The 14,886-nt window shown below is 38.5% G+C and overlaps 1 protein-coding gene across 4 annotated transcripts in view; it reads left to right on the plus strand.

Moving 5' to 3' along the window:
• Positions 1-14,886, plus strand: part of ZFX (zinc finger protein X-linked) — a 54,390-nt gene that overhangs the window by 20,467 nt on the left and 19,037 nt on the right. For all 4 annotated transcript variants that reach the window (XM_032389557.1, XM_032389555.1, XM_032389559.1 and 1 more), the window contains exons 2-3: positions 1,734-1,822; positions 4,787-5,356. In XM_032389557.1, the coding sequence (XP_032245448.1) occupies positions 1,762-1,822; positions 4,787-5,356 (631 nt within the window). In that variant the 5' untranslated portion in view covers positions 1,734-1,761. The remainder of the gene's footprint in view (positions 1-1,733; positions 1,823-4,786; positions 5,357-14,886) is intronic.

Genomic DNA, 14,886 nt, shown 5'->3' on the forward strand with positions numbered 1-14,886 from the left:
AATCCCTGATTAGTGATTAGTATTAAATAGTGTATTATTTAATTGGTTAAGTTTTTGGTCTGTTTTTTAAAGATTTACTTATTTTAGAGAGAGAGCGAGAGCGCATGTGCGTGAGCAGGGGAAGGCCCAGAGGGAGAGAGAATCCTCAAGCTAACTCCCCACTGAGTGCACAGGAGCCCAATGCAGGGCTTGATCCCACAACCCCAAGATCATGACCTGAGTAGAAACCAAAGAGTCGGCTGCTCAACCGACTGAGCCACCTAGGCGCCCCAGGTTTTTTTGATTTTTGTAAGTTTGGGCTTAAGTAGAAAAGGGAGCATTAAGGTCATTGGGTTGTCTTGTAAAAACCTAAGGCAGATAAGGTTCTATAGCTGGACTTCAGAAAGGTCTAGAACCTGTTGTTACACCTCCCCTCCCTACTCCCTCTACTTTATTTCTCCGGGCATTCTCTGGATTCTTTTTATTTTTTATTTGTAAACCTTATCTCGCTAGTCTAACCTGAAGTTGGAAAATGTCCTTCCTCATCTCCTGTGTTACAGCCAGTGGTGGTAGTGGTGGGGAGAAGACTGACCCTTGTTCATGGTTTCAGATTCTCAGGGATAGGACTTTGATTTTGTTATGCTCACAGATGAACTTGTTTTTACTTTTTTATACCTAGTGCCAGTGAGCTGTGCCCTGGAGAGCATAAATACACTGTGGGAATTTACTTCTCTAGATTGGAGGGTCAGTTAAGAGGGGTCAATGTAAGTTAGGCAGAATTCCCAAAGGGTGTTTACTATAGTTATACATTTTGAATTTTTACAGTTGTTTAAAGTATTGGTTGAAAGATAGACTACGTTAAATTTAGAGAAGTGATGGGGAAATTGTGCAGAAAATTCCCCCCAGTAAGCTGTAGAGTGTGTTTAAATTGAACTTTAATAAAACTGGTTACCATTCTGGGAATATGGGGTATACGGACTGAGAGGCGACAAGAGTGCTAGGGTGCTGGAAATGTTCTAGATCCTGATCTGGGTAGTTTAGTGATTATACAGGTTTATGCTTGTGTCAAAATTCATCAAGATTCATCAAGATATGGGGCGCCTGGGTGGCTCAGTCGGTTAAGTGTCCGACTCTTGATTTCAGCTCAGGTCATGATCTCTGGGTTGTAAGATCGAGCCCTGCTTTGGGCTCTGCGCTCAGCGGGGGAGTCTGTTTGAGATTCTCTCTCTGTTCACCCCCCACTCCGCATTGTCTCTTTCTCTAAAATAAATAAATCTTTAAAAAAAATCCATCAGGATGTGTATACTTGACGTGTGAAAGCAGTATCTCAATTAAAAAGCTAGGTACAGGGGCTCCTGGGTGGCTCAGTCAGTTAAGTGACTGCCTTCAGCTCAGGTCGTTATCTCCGAGTCCTGGGATCAAGCTCCACATCGGGCTCCCTGTTCAGTGGGGAGTCTGCTTCTCCCTCTCTCCCTCTGCCTGCCACTCCCCCTGCTCCCCCCCAAAATAAATAAAATCTTAAAAAAAAAAAAAAATGGCACAGCTGACTTGTTTGGTTTATCTGCCTTTCCTGTCATCTAGATGCCCATATATCATCGGACATCAGTTAAGTTCTCTTTCATTTTAGATAGATAAATTTTTGATAGGTGTTCATCTCTCACATAATTTTGAGTGTTTCAGAAATATAAATATAATGAGATTTTTAATACATGATATTAAAAAAGTAATGCTTGGTTTACTTTTTTCTGATTTAGGAGCTGTGACTGATGAGAATTAAAGGCCATGGATGAAGATGGACTTCAATTACAACCACAAGAGCCACACTCATTTTTTGATGCAACAGGTATAACTTGGGTCGTTCTGTTTCCCAACTACCAAATTTGGAGTTGGCTATCAAGTGGATGAATTGCTAGACTCTCACATTGATACTCACACTTAGGTATCTTTTTATCCCGTCACGCCTACATTTGTTAAAATGAGCACATTATTATTCCTGTCCTTAAAAATGTGTTTCCCTCACAACCAATATTCATGTTCTTCTCCATAACAGCAGCGGTATTAAAACACCAGTGCTCTCTTCAGTTATTTGCATCTTGCCCAGTTACGGTGCTAAGTCTGGTTACTTCTCCCTTTGAAAATGTTCCTTGCTTACATCTCTTCATTCTGCTTCCTCCTGCATAGACATTCTCTTTCATCTCATTCTTAGTCTGCAGTAACTTTTAAATTCTTTTCCTTACCCTTAGTCTCTTTTGTCCAGCCCACCAATTAGAATACATCAAAAAATAACGTGTAGATTGTGTCATTTGTCTGTTTTCAATTACCCAGCAGGTAAAGTATAAGCCTCAGGCCCTCCACCTTCTGACCCCATCCTACTTTTATAACGCTGTCTCTCACAAGGTGACAAAAGGAGCCCTCTGCTTCAGGAAGACGGAGTCTTACCTCACTCTCCAAACTACAAGGACTATTAAATTCATGAAGTTCTAAAAATAGAAAAGAAATGTATTCACAATTTCAGATTACCTGTGATTCCAATTATGTAGCATTGTAAAGTGATTATGCTAGGTTTTATAATGTAAAATGGTTTTTTATAACACTAGCTAGCTACCCTTATAAATAAAGCGTTGACTAGTTTTCCATTGGACTTGAAATGATCATATTGCAGTGTATTAAAGAAATAGTGATTAACTTTATCAGGAAATTAAATATTAATGATTTTAAATTTTAACTTTTCCTTCGATCTCTTAATCCAGTGGGGGTATATGTATTTTACTTAACTTGGAATAGTCTTTTAATTTACATTTGGTAACTTCAGTTTGATAATGATAAATGCAAAGGTATAATTCTCTCTTCATTAGAACATGAAGTATAATTGATGTGCTTGAAAAAGAGACTAAGCTCTTTGGAGAAAAACACACACTATTTAGTAGCTTAATCTTGCCACAAGTGAGCCTGGGTCATGGACTAAGTGGTGGATTGAAGGGCTGTTGCATTTTAGCCCTGATTGTTAACACTTATGGTGTTTGTTCATCTTTGAGCAAGTCACTTAATCTGTCAGGGCCTCCGTTTTCATGTCCTAATAATAACGAAACCTCTCATTACAGTTTTTCAGAACACTTCCCCATACATTCCCATTTGATCATCACAACAGTCCTGTGAGGTATGCATGGCAGATACTACTGTCCTCATTTTACTGATGAGGAAACTGAAACTCAGAGGTTAAATGACTTGCCCAGGGTCACAAAACGAATAAGTGTCTAAACCGTACTCTCTGATTTAGATTTTATAACCAGTCTTCTTGCCACCAAATGCTTTCAACTTCATGTCTGCAAAATGGAGATTACAATGATCTGTTGCTGATGTTAATATTGAGAATATGGAAAATAAATGAGTATAAAGCATTTTGTAGAAGTCCTATAGAAATTAAAGCAAACATACTCTTTATTATTTCTAGATGTAATTAAAATGGATATTAACTGGCTGTAAGATTTCCTACATTTTTTAATGATATTTTTGGCCCTTGTTGGTCATTCGTGTTTGTTAAGCAAAGCCATATGTCTTTGAGGACCTGGCCAGTGACACACAGTCATTGATTTAGGCAGCTGCTTGGACTCAGCCTGGTTTGAGTCACATCCAGAAGCACTCATCAACAGACTAGCATTTTAGGTTAAGACTTTTATAAAACTTTGCTTTTCTCTAGACCAGGATCCAAGATACTGGATTTGTTTTCTTTTATCCTATGTTTTTGGCAAGGATATTTGATTTTGATTCCCATTTGTGGCATTCATTCAGATTAATATTTATGGAGCACCATAATCTGTGCAAACTGTGTGATCTTGGTGAAGTCATTTAATCTCAGCGGGGCTTCAACTGATTCAGCCTTCTACCTTTGTTCCTTAATTGCAGAGTGGACTAGAGTAAGGTTTCTTATATTCTGAGGAGCTGCCTGGGGGATAGGGGTATGGGGGGACAGGAGGAGGCTGGCTGGAGACGGAATACCCTGGTGAAGTTGGGGCAGGCCCCATTCCAGCTAACCTTGGCCTCCACCACTCCAGAGCAGCTGCACTTTATGCATCTCATTTATCCACAGAGACTCCCTAGCCAGTTGTCTTTTCTCCATAACTGTGGCCTTCTAGCCCTCTTTTCATTTATGCCCCGATCCTTTTATATCCTAGATTCAGAGGATAATTTCTAAATTTCTGTAGTCATAAATGGAGGATATTGTTGAGATATTGTTCTAGAACAAAGGGGGAGAAAGGGGTAAAGATGGAAGGGGTAAAAATAGAAGAGATACATGGGAGAGGTGGAAAGAAGAAAAAATAAGAGTTGAGGAGAAAGAGATGGAACAAGAAGGAGAGAGGAATGAAAACACATATATTGAAGGAAAATGGTGTATTTGTCACCTGAACTTGCATTACTTACTTTTATAACTATCCCTTAAGTACCTTTGCATATGGGATTAACATTAGTGAGCCTAGAATTTTACTTTCATGAGTGTGTGTGTGTGTGTGTGTGTGTGTGAGAGAGAGAGAGAGAGAGAGAGAGAGAGAGAGAGAGTGGCTCAATTGCCTTGTTTTTCTGTATTTCCGTATCGCTTGATTCGGGATGAGAATAAAAGTTCTTGTATTAAAAATTTCTGTTTCTGGTATGATTCAAAAATAGATCCCCTCTTTAATCTGTGTTAGTGTTTGAGAAAACTGAGGAGCTAGTCTGTTTTACTGGTAGGAATTAAATAACATTTACATTATTTGAGGTAGTCATGCACACCTACCTGAAATTTGTGATTTTAATTTTTTTTTTTTTTTTTAAGGAGCTGATGCTACACACATGGACGGTGATCAAATTGTTGTGGAAGTACAAGAAACTGTTTTTGTTTCAGATGTTGTGGATTCAGACATAACTGTGCATAACTTTGTTCCTGATGACCCAGACTCAGTTGTAATCCAGGATGTTATTGAGGATGTTGTTATAGAAGATGTTCAGTGCCCCGATATCATGGAAGAAGCAGATGTATCTGAAACGGTCATCATTCCTGAGCAAGTTCTGGACTCAGATGTAACTGAAGAAGTTTCTTTAGCACATTGCACAGTCCCAGATGATGTTTTAGCTTCTGACATTACTTCAGCCTCAATGTCTATGCCAGAACACGTCTTGACGAGTGAATCCATACATGTATCTGATGTTGGACATGTTGAACACGTGGTTCATGACAGTGTAGTAGAAGCAGAAATCGTCACCGACCCTCTGACAACGGACGTCGTTTCAGAAGAAGTATTGGTAGCAGATTGTGCCTCTGAAGCAGTCATAGATGCCAATGGGATCCCCGTGGACCAGCAAGATGATGACAAAAGCAACTGTGAGGACTACCTTATGATTTCCTGTAAGTCTTGGGGTACCATGATTGTCAGAGGTATTTTTGAAGGCTGTCTTTCCTAACTTACATCAGGGGTGAAATTTTCTTGACTTCTATAAAACTAAAGTAAATCTCGTAGACCTGCCTGCATTATTGTTTCAGTTTGGAGCCTGTAAGATAACTCAAAATTAAGAAAAGTGAAATGGTGCAGAGTAAAGAGTCATTTCTCTATAAGGACACAATAGAAAGATGAGATTTCTTCAGTCTAGAAAGACAAAGACGGAAAGGAGTAGAACTGAACTTTCTGAAATCATGAAGGATGTGATTAGGCTGTTACGAGCCTTTATTAGAATTAGGAATCCTCTTGAAACTAAAAAGGAGTTCAACTTGGAAAAAATGTATAACCAAACTACTTATATTCTTGTGTACGGATGTACGGTGCTACTTCTGTACTACTTATGTACTTACTCTGCTTACATGTAAAATGCTGTTTATATAACAGATAGCATGGAGAAGAGCTCTGGCAGAGTATTGAAACTTTAAATGATTCCAAAACATGATTTTCAAGTATGATGGACTCATAGTAGGTTATTGAAGAAAAGTAAGGTGTTTTGGAACACACTTGAACATTTTTAACTTAACGTCTGGAAGGATAGCTGTATCTTCTTACAACATATTTCTTGGTACCACTTTCAGAGATAAAATCCTCAATTGGATAGACCACAGTTCTGACCCAGTATGGGGATTCTTGTACCTTTAGGAACTAAACTTCAAACAAAGACTCACAGACTATTTGCTTATATAAATTCACAAGACTATTTGCTTTGCTTGAAAACCTGTTATAATAGAGGAATTTCACATAGCATATATTGGAGTCCACCAGCATTTTAGGAAATATCTTTTAAAAGTTCCAGATTTTGGAAATCCGAGAATTCTTTGTGTGAAGAGGAAGAAAACGCCTTCATTCAACACATGTGTTTGGGCTCCCTACTCTGTGTTAGACATTGTTGTAAGTAGTGCAGATATGGATAGGTGATAAATAAAAAATACATAAAACCATTGTCTTTAGAGAGCTTACGGTCTACTGCAGGAGAGAAAGAGAGGTTGCACTGTGATGCAGAGGCGGGACCAAGTTGCTGTGGAGACAAGATGGAGTTGCTGACCTTTGAACTCAAGGATGAGTTCTAGTTTTACCAGGTGAAGAAGGGCATGAGTTGGGAGGGAGACATCCAGGCAAATTGTATAGTATGTAAAAAAAAAAAAAAAAAGTCTGGCCTTTGCTGGGAATGATGGGAACTTTAGGATGTACTTGTATATCTTTGTGTACTTCCTGGTGAATTCATTAGAACAAATTTCTTGAAATAGAATTGCTAGGTCAGAGGGTGTACACATTTATAAGTCTGGTGATATTGCCTCAATATTTTGCCTAATAATAACTCCCCCACCAGGTTTATGAGAAGCTCCGTTTCCCTACACAGCTGACCAACGAGGGTATTATTTTCCTTTTTAGTTTTTGCCAGTCTCACAGGGGAAAATATGATAGCCATTTGAAGTTTGAATTTATTTTAGGAAGATAATTTTGGTAGTGATACAGAATAAGAGTAGATGAGGGAGAGACTAGTGGTAGAGGTTAGTTGAAATGGTTCATTTATGAGATAAAGAAGATCCTAAGTACCTTCATAGGAATGGGGACAGAAAGAGGGAACTAGATTCAAGAGAGTTTAGGAAGTAAAATGAATGAGATTTGGTGACAGATAGAATAGGGGTGGGGATCTGAGGGAGAAAGAGAATTCATGGAGGACCCTAAGGTTTCTACCTTGGGGGATTGGGTGCTTGTCATGCTGTTACCTGAGAGGTGGAGATTTCGTGCAAAGAACATGATTTAAGACCTGTTAGAAGTTTGAGTTGCTTCTGGGCGCCTGGGTGGCTCAGTCGTTAAGCGTCTGCCTTCGGCTCAGGTCATGATCCCGGGGTCCTGGGATCGAGTCCCACATCGGGCTCCCTGCTCAGCGGGAAGCCTGCCTCTCCCTCTCCCACTCCCCCTGCTTGTGTTCCTGCTCTAGCTATCTCTCTCTGTCAAATAAATAAATAAAATCTTTAAAAAAAAAAAAAGAAGTTTGAGTTGCTTGCTGGGGACAATCTGATGGATGTTTTTTCTAGGCAGGTGATAATATGAATTCGGTGCTTTTGAGAGAGTTTGTGGCTAGAGGAAGAAATTTGGGACAAGAAAATATAGATAGTATTTTACGTGGAAATGGGTGGTTGTTCCTCAGAGAGTACTTGTAGAATAATGAGTATGGATCCTTTAGATATTTAAGAAGTACATGGAGGAGGGCGCCTGGGTGGCTCAGTTGGTTAAGCGACTGCCTTCGGCTCAGGTCGTGATCCTGGAGTCCCTGGATCGAGTCTGGCATCGGGCTCCCTGCTCGGCAGGGAGTCTGCTTCTCCCTCTGACCCTAACCCCTCTCATGTGCTCTCTCTCATTCTCTCTCTCTCAAATAAAGAAATAAAATCTTTAAAAAAAAAAAAAAAAAAAGTACATGGAGGAGAAGAGCCCATGAAAATCAGGAAGTTTTGGGAGGCGGAGGAGAAAAATCTTTAGAGAGTATTTTTAATACTGTTAAAGATGAAAATAATTTCTAGAAGTGTCATCACTGAAAAGAGAGAATGGAGCTGTTCCATCGAGCAATTAGGAGGTCATTGTATCTTAATTAAAATAGATTCAATAAAGCAAGGGCCAATGAAGAGGAGATAGAAGAGATGAACCATAATGGATTGAGAAGTTGGTGGAAGTGAAGTAGGTGAAGCAATTTTTATAAATGGCCATTTTGGTCAGGGAAGGGACAAAAGAGGCAGGAGTATAGCTTTGATGTTTGGCTGGATTGTGAAAATGTGTTGAGCATACTTATATAGTCTTATAGGTGCAGGACACAAACCATTGGATAGAGAGACTAAAGATAAGGGAAGGGTTACCACATGGAGCAGTTCCAGAGAAGGGGGAGGGAATGAGGTCCAGGGCAGCAGTGGAGGGCTGTTGGGTGAGGCCTAGAGAGGAAGAGTAAGTACCTTCTCTGAGACAGAGGCAGTAAAAGGAGCTTTAGAATATTGGGAGCAGGCGCCTGGCTGGCTTAGTTGGTAAAGCATGTAACTCTTAATCTCAGGGTTGTGAGTTCGAGCTCCACAGTGGGTGTAGAGATTACTTAAAAATAAAATCTTTAAAAATAAATAAATAAATAAAGGGACACCTGGGTGGCTCAGTCAGTTGGGCATCTGCCTTCTGCTCAGGTCATGATCCCAGGGTCCTGGGACTGAGTCCTGCGTCGGACTCTTTGCTCAGCGGGGAGCCTGCTTCTCCCTCTGCCTGCCACTCTCCCTGCTTCTGCTCCCTCTCTCTCTCTGACAAATAAATAAAATATTTAAAAATAATAAATGAAAATTAAAAAAAAAGTGTTGAGAGCTATTTTCTTTGTGCAGCAAATTCCTCTGCCAATATAGGATGTACAGAGGTTGTGGGTGGAAAGCTGAAGAATAGAGGTGAAGAGTTGAAAAACCTTAGTCTTAAAGGGAGGGACCAGGGCAGGAAGCTTAAGAATTTACAGGATAGATTATTTAGCTGCATTGAGGGGCCAGCTGAGATTGGGAGTCTTCAGTTTGTATGTCAGATGTGCCATTCAGTATGAAAATACCATTTTGAAATACCACTGCCAGATATTCTGTTGCAAGACCAGGCAACCCAGAGGCAAGGCTGGAGAAAGTAAGGAGTTGGGTTCATCGTGCTTTATGAGGGCAGGAGGATCTGGTGAAATATTTAGGCGAAAGCACTCTTGGTTCTCCTTGACTTCTCTTTTCACTTGTTTGCTAAGGAGTAAAATGCATAGCATTGGTTTGACCTTTAGCTGCATACTATCTCTTGCCTTTATTATTATTTTAGGAAGTTCAGCCCTCCAAGAATGTCATAAAAAAAACCAAAACAGTAAAAGTTGATTTAGTAACGGTTGACATGGTATACTAGATTTTTTTTTTTTTAAGATTTTATTTATTGAGAGAGAGAGAGTGCACGCACGAGCAGGGGGAGGGGCAGAGGGAGAAGCAGACTCCCTGCTGAGCAGGGGACACAGGGCTCATCCCAGGACCCTGGGATCACGACCTGAGCCACCTAGAGACCACCCCCCCCCAGTATACTAAATTTTTACACTGTATTAGAGTCCAGACTGGTGAAATTTTCATTAAAAATCTTATAGTCATCATTTTTTTAGGGCCTGGGTTTCTGCTAATTTATATAGATTTTAATGTTCCTAAAGTAGTAAATAAGGATGGACACAAACTGCTATTGTTGTATATTTTTGTATATTTTATATATGTATGTAAGTATGTATTTTAATAATACAGTGGTAGTTTATTCCTTTTTTTTTTTTTTTTTTTTTAAGATTTATTCATTTTAGAGAAAGAGAGTGTGTGAGTGGTGGGGGGTGGGCAGAGGGAGAGAGAGAATCCTGAAGCAGACTCCCCTCTGAGCATGGAGCCTGATGGGGGCTCGATCCCAGGACCCTGAGATCATGACCTGAGCCAAAATCAAGAGTTGGCCGCTTAACCGACTGAGTCACCCAGGTGCCCCTCTTCCTTTCTTTTAAAATAGAATGTCACATCCAAGCTCAAAGAATACGAAGAACACACACACACAAGTTACCTAATACCCCTTTTTTACTATAATGAGATGGTTTGATTGCTTTTATTTATTTATTTTTAATTTTTTAAAGCTTTATTTATTTTTGAGAGAGAGAGAGAGGGAGAAAAAGAGAAAGCGTGAGTGGAGGGGCAGAGGGAGAGAGAATCCCAAGCAGACTCCATGCCAAGCATGGAGCCCGACATGGGGCTTGATCTCATGACCTTGAGATAATGACCTGAGCTGAAACCAAGAGTCCGATTCTTAGCCGGCTACACCATCCAGGTGCCCCTGATTGCTTTTAAGTTGGGTTTAGGGATGGTGACTTTTTGGGGGGGGGTATGGTGACTTTTGGTAGTATCTATTGTTCTTTTGCAGGTATTTCTTCATTCATTTTTCCTCCATTCCACACCATCATCCCTTTTCCTTTCAAAGTATAGTCATGTTAAAAAATTTAATTTACTACTGGCTTTGGAATCAAACCAGTTGAATGCTTTGGAATTAATTAGCATTTCTCTTGTTTCTGCCTCCCAGTGCTGCATTTCAGCTTAAAACCTAAATTGATTTCAGAAGTTTAGGATTGACAAAGGCTTTGTGGTAAGCATATAGAGGAACTATGGTCTGATTTTCTCCATGATAGAGAATGCAGAGATGCCATTATTAGCAGTCCACTTTAATGCTTTTCGTAACATGATGAGAGATGGTAGTATTATCTCTGAATTCCTATGATACTTATTCACCTCACTGGTCAGAGAATATGAACAGACACCTAAATACTCTTCAAAAATTTCAGTAAGTCATTGGATCTAAGAGCCTAATAAACAGCTTTTGTAAAGTCTTTAGTGTCTATCTTGGCAGATTTTTTCCCTCTGAAGGTCTCATTTAAAATGACGAAGTAGCAATCCTCATTCTTTATAGTGTCCTGATAGTGTATATAGACACAAATGTTCTTTGTCACAGTAGAGCTGCCTTTGAGGCCAGGATGACCTCTTTATCTCATCTTTGCAGTCTAGACGTTATGATTGCTTCTGAATTTGATGGTCTGTTTCTTGAAAATAGGAACTATCCACTGCTTCTTAGCCATTGAGTATCTTCTTCATCAAACCCTATGCCTATTAGGTGTGAAATAAATATTTGTTGACTATATGAAGACTATAGCTGCAAGTCTGTGGGCATCGTGCCACATCGAAGGTATTAATAATACATTTCTTCCCTACCAAAAGCTATTGGTTCTCACTTGGTTCTGGTTAGGCTAGATATGGTGGTACTGCTTTATGGCACTGAAGAGTTTTCTGGGTCTCTGAGAAGTGGAATGTTTGAGTCATCCATGTGTTAACCAAATTGTTTTTTAGTTCTCCTTTAATCCGAGACAGCTGCCAGACATCCCTAATTTCTTTGCAGTGGTCTTCAGCCTCCTGGAGTTTGACTTTGCAGCTGCATAGTCAAGATGCTATTTTGTCAAACATCAGTTTGTACAATAGGGAAAGTTGGAGAAGATCTGGTGATGATGAGTCAGGCACTGCCTTACAACAGCTGCATGAAGCAAAATATTCTCTGGGTGCCTCTGATATTAACATGATCAACAAGAAGTCACTCTTTAGATCTTGTTGACATATCCCATGTCTTTTAATTAGAACAGTTAGATAGAAGATGAGCAGGAGCTAGGTATTCCATTCTAATCCTAGATTCAACTTAAGTGTTGAAATAAACTTTTTTTTGGTAACAGCTTTAACACATGTAACAGCATGTAACATATGCCATACCGTTTGCCCATTTGAAGTGTGCAATTCAATGATTTTTAGTGTATTCACTAACTTGGGCAACCATTGTCAGACTTTAGATAATTTTAGTTAGCCCAGGGAGAAACTTCATACCTTGTGGCTATCACTCCCATCAACCCTCTCTGTCCCGTCCAAGTCTAAGCCACCCCTAATCTACTTTCTGCCTGGATAGATTTGCCTGTTAGGGGTATTTCCTATAAACGGAATCCTGTAATACATGGTCTTTATGACTGGCTCTTTTCACTTAGCAGAATGTTTTCAAAGTTCATCCATGTTGTAGCAGGTGTCGGTGCTTCATTCCTTTTTATTACTGAAGACTATTCCATTTTCTGGGTGTACAGGGTGTACATTTTAGTCCATTCGTAAGTTGTTTCTACTTTTTGGCTGTTGTATCTATGATATTAACATTTGTATTCAAGTTTTTGTGGACATACATTTCATATGTGGAATTGCTGGGTCATATGGTTTAACCTTTTAAGGAACTGCCAGACTGTTTTCCAAAATGGCTGCACCATTTTACATTCCTACCAGTGGTGTATGAGGGTTCCAGTGTCTCCACACCCTTTGTAGCACTTGTTAATACTGTCTTTTTTTTTTTTTTTATCATAGCCATCCTAGTGGATGTGAAGCAATATCCTGTTGTGGTTTTTGATTTACATTTCCCAGATAGTTAATAATGTCAAGCAGTTTTTCATGTGCTTATTGGCCATTTGGAGAATTGTCTATTCAGATGCCTTGCTCATTTTTAAATGGAGTTATTTGCCTTTTTATTATTGAGTTGAAAGAATTCTTTGTATATTCTAGTTATGTCTCTTATAAGAGAAATGATTTATAAATATTTTGTCCCGTTCTGTCAGTAGTTCCTTCCTTGATAGTGTCCTTTGATGTACAAAAGTTTTAAATCTTGATGAAGTCCAATTTATATATTTTTCTGTTGCTGTGCTTTTGGTGTCATATTTAAGAAACTGTTGCCTCATCCAAGGTTATGAAGATTGACACCTGTGTTCCTCTTAAGAATTTTAAAATAGCTTTGGTTCTTGCATTTAGGCCTTTGATCCATTTTGAGTTTATTTTTGTGTATGATGTGAGGTAGATAAGGAGCTAACTTCATTCTTTGGCATGTGGATATTCAGTTGTCCCAGCACCATTTGTTGAAAAAACAATTCTTTCCCCATTGAATGTTCTTGGCACTCTTGTTGAAAATAATTGCCTGTAAATGTGAGGGGTTTATTTTTTGGACTCCTAACTCTGCTCCATTTATCATCTATCCTTATACTAGTTCCATGCTGTCAGAGTGCATAGTGAATTTGCAAAATTTACTACCCTAAATATTAAAGTTTAAATTTTTAAGTCTAGGCAAAAATGCATAATTCAGTTTTAAAAGATGTAACACAGTAAGTGATGGGGCGACATTGTATGTTCTTATGGAAAACACGGGTACGTCAGGTATGTTTGCCTATCTTACAGTAACATCAGAGGAAACAACTAATAGGCCTCTGGAGCATGGGATCCTTCCTGTCAAAAACTGAACACTTAGCCATAGAGTCTCTTTTCTAATGTAAACCTACATGATGCTTCATTTCTAATATACATTTTAATAAAATATGTGCTCTCAGTTACTTTAAGCAGTTTTAAAATAGATAAATTAAGAAAAATTATAGCAAATAATTTAAACTTAGAACCCTTTAAACTAGTTTGGTTAAATGAAATTATGTCATAATTTTTAACATGTTGATTATAAAATTGGAAATTTTACTTTGTGCAGACCATAAGTTTATTTATTTATTTATTTATTTATTTTTAAAAGATTTTATTTATTTATTTGACAGAGGCACAGCGAGAGAGGGAACACAAGCAGGGGGAGTGCGAGAGGGAGAAGCAGGCTTCCCACGGAGCAGGGAGCCCGATGTGGGGCTCGATCCCAGGACCCTGGGATCATGACCCGAGCTGAAGGCAGACGCTTAATGACTGAGCCACCCAGGTGCCCCCAGACCATAAGTTTAATAAAAGTATTTTATTACAGTGAGTGTGGAATAATAATATAGCTGTCTTCTCTCCATTTAGTTGTTTTTATATACTAAGGCTAAAGACGTTTTCACTAAGATAAAGTTGATTTCAAAATACTACTTTCTACAGCATGCAACTGCTTGTATAAAAGCTGAATGTTAATAAATTATTAGATTGGTTAGTTCTTAACTAATGCTTATTAAGCTCTTTTGGTCTGGTGGCATTTATATAATTTAAGTCCATTTGAATTAGTATTTCAAGAAGAGCTTGGTGCTAATGTGTGGAAAATGCTTTCAGACTCATCAGACCTATTTTCTAAATGACCTTTGAGTCAATTTGCATTTCCATCAGGAGATGGAATTAAGTTTGTTTAATGAGGTTTGTTGTTAATAAAGCTCACTTTTCAGGGGGAAAATGTTTATCACTATATTTGTGGTTTGACTGTTACCAAGTCAAAATGGACAACTTTAAGAAAAAATTTTTTGACTTAAGCATTTTTATCCCAGGAAAGATTGTAGATTTGTAACAAGTTGGTAACAATAAAAATAGGTACTAGTAAACCTTCAATAAATAGTATCTGTGTGCCAGAACTTATTATACATTATTTTCTTTACACAACCTTATAATGTTGGTGTTATCACTCTTTACATATTGGGTAACAGAATCAGTTTAAGTAACTTGACCAAAGTTACACATCCAGCTAGCATTAGGTTGAGGATGTGAAATCAAGTGTGTTTTATTCCAAAGTATCTACCCTCCACTCTCATATTGCCTTTCTTCGTGTGTGTGTATATTTATATACATATGTGTATAAAGCTCATACTACAAAGCAGTAGAGTTTGACCTAAATACTGCTTATTGGTGGATGGAGGAGGCAACTAGAATTCAGTGATTCTTAAAATTTATAATATTATTTAAAAAATTTTTTTTAATTTACAGTATTATTGAATACCCAGTTTCAGCAGTGTTAGGAAATAATTTAAGGGGCTTAAACATTTTCTTAGTTAACTCATAGCAGAAGCCACCCAGCCTCCAAACCCTATTCCATTGTTTTTCTACCTAAAAAATAGATTTTTTTTCAAATTTATGTTTAAATGAGAAAGAGA

This window comes from Phoca vitulina, unplaced genomic scaffold (genome assembly GCF_004348235.1).
Source record: "Phoca vitulina isolate PV1807 unplaced genomic scaffold, GSC_HSeal_1.0 scaffold55, whole genome shotgun sequence".
In the NCBI taxonomy this organism is placed as follows: Eukaryota; Metazoa; Chordata; class Mammalia; order Carnivora; family Phocidae; genus Phoca; species Phoca vitulina.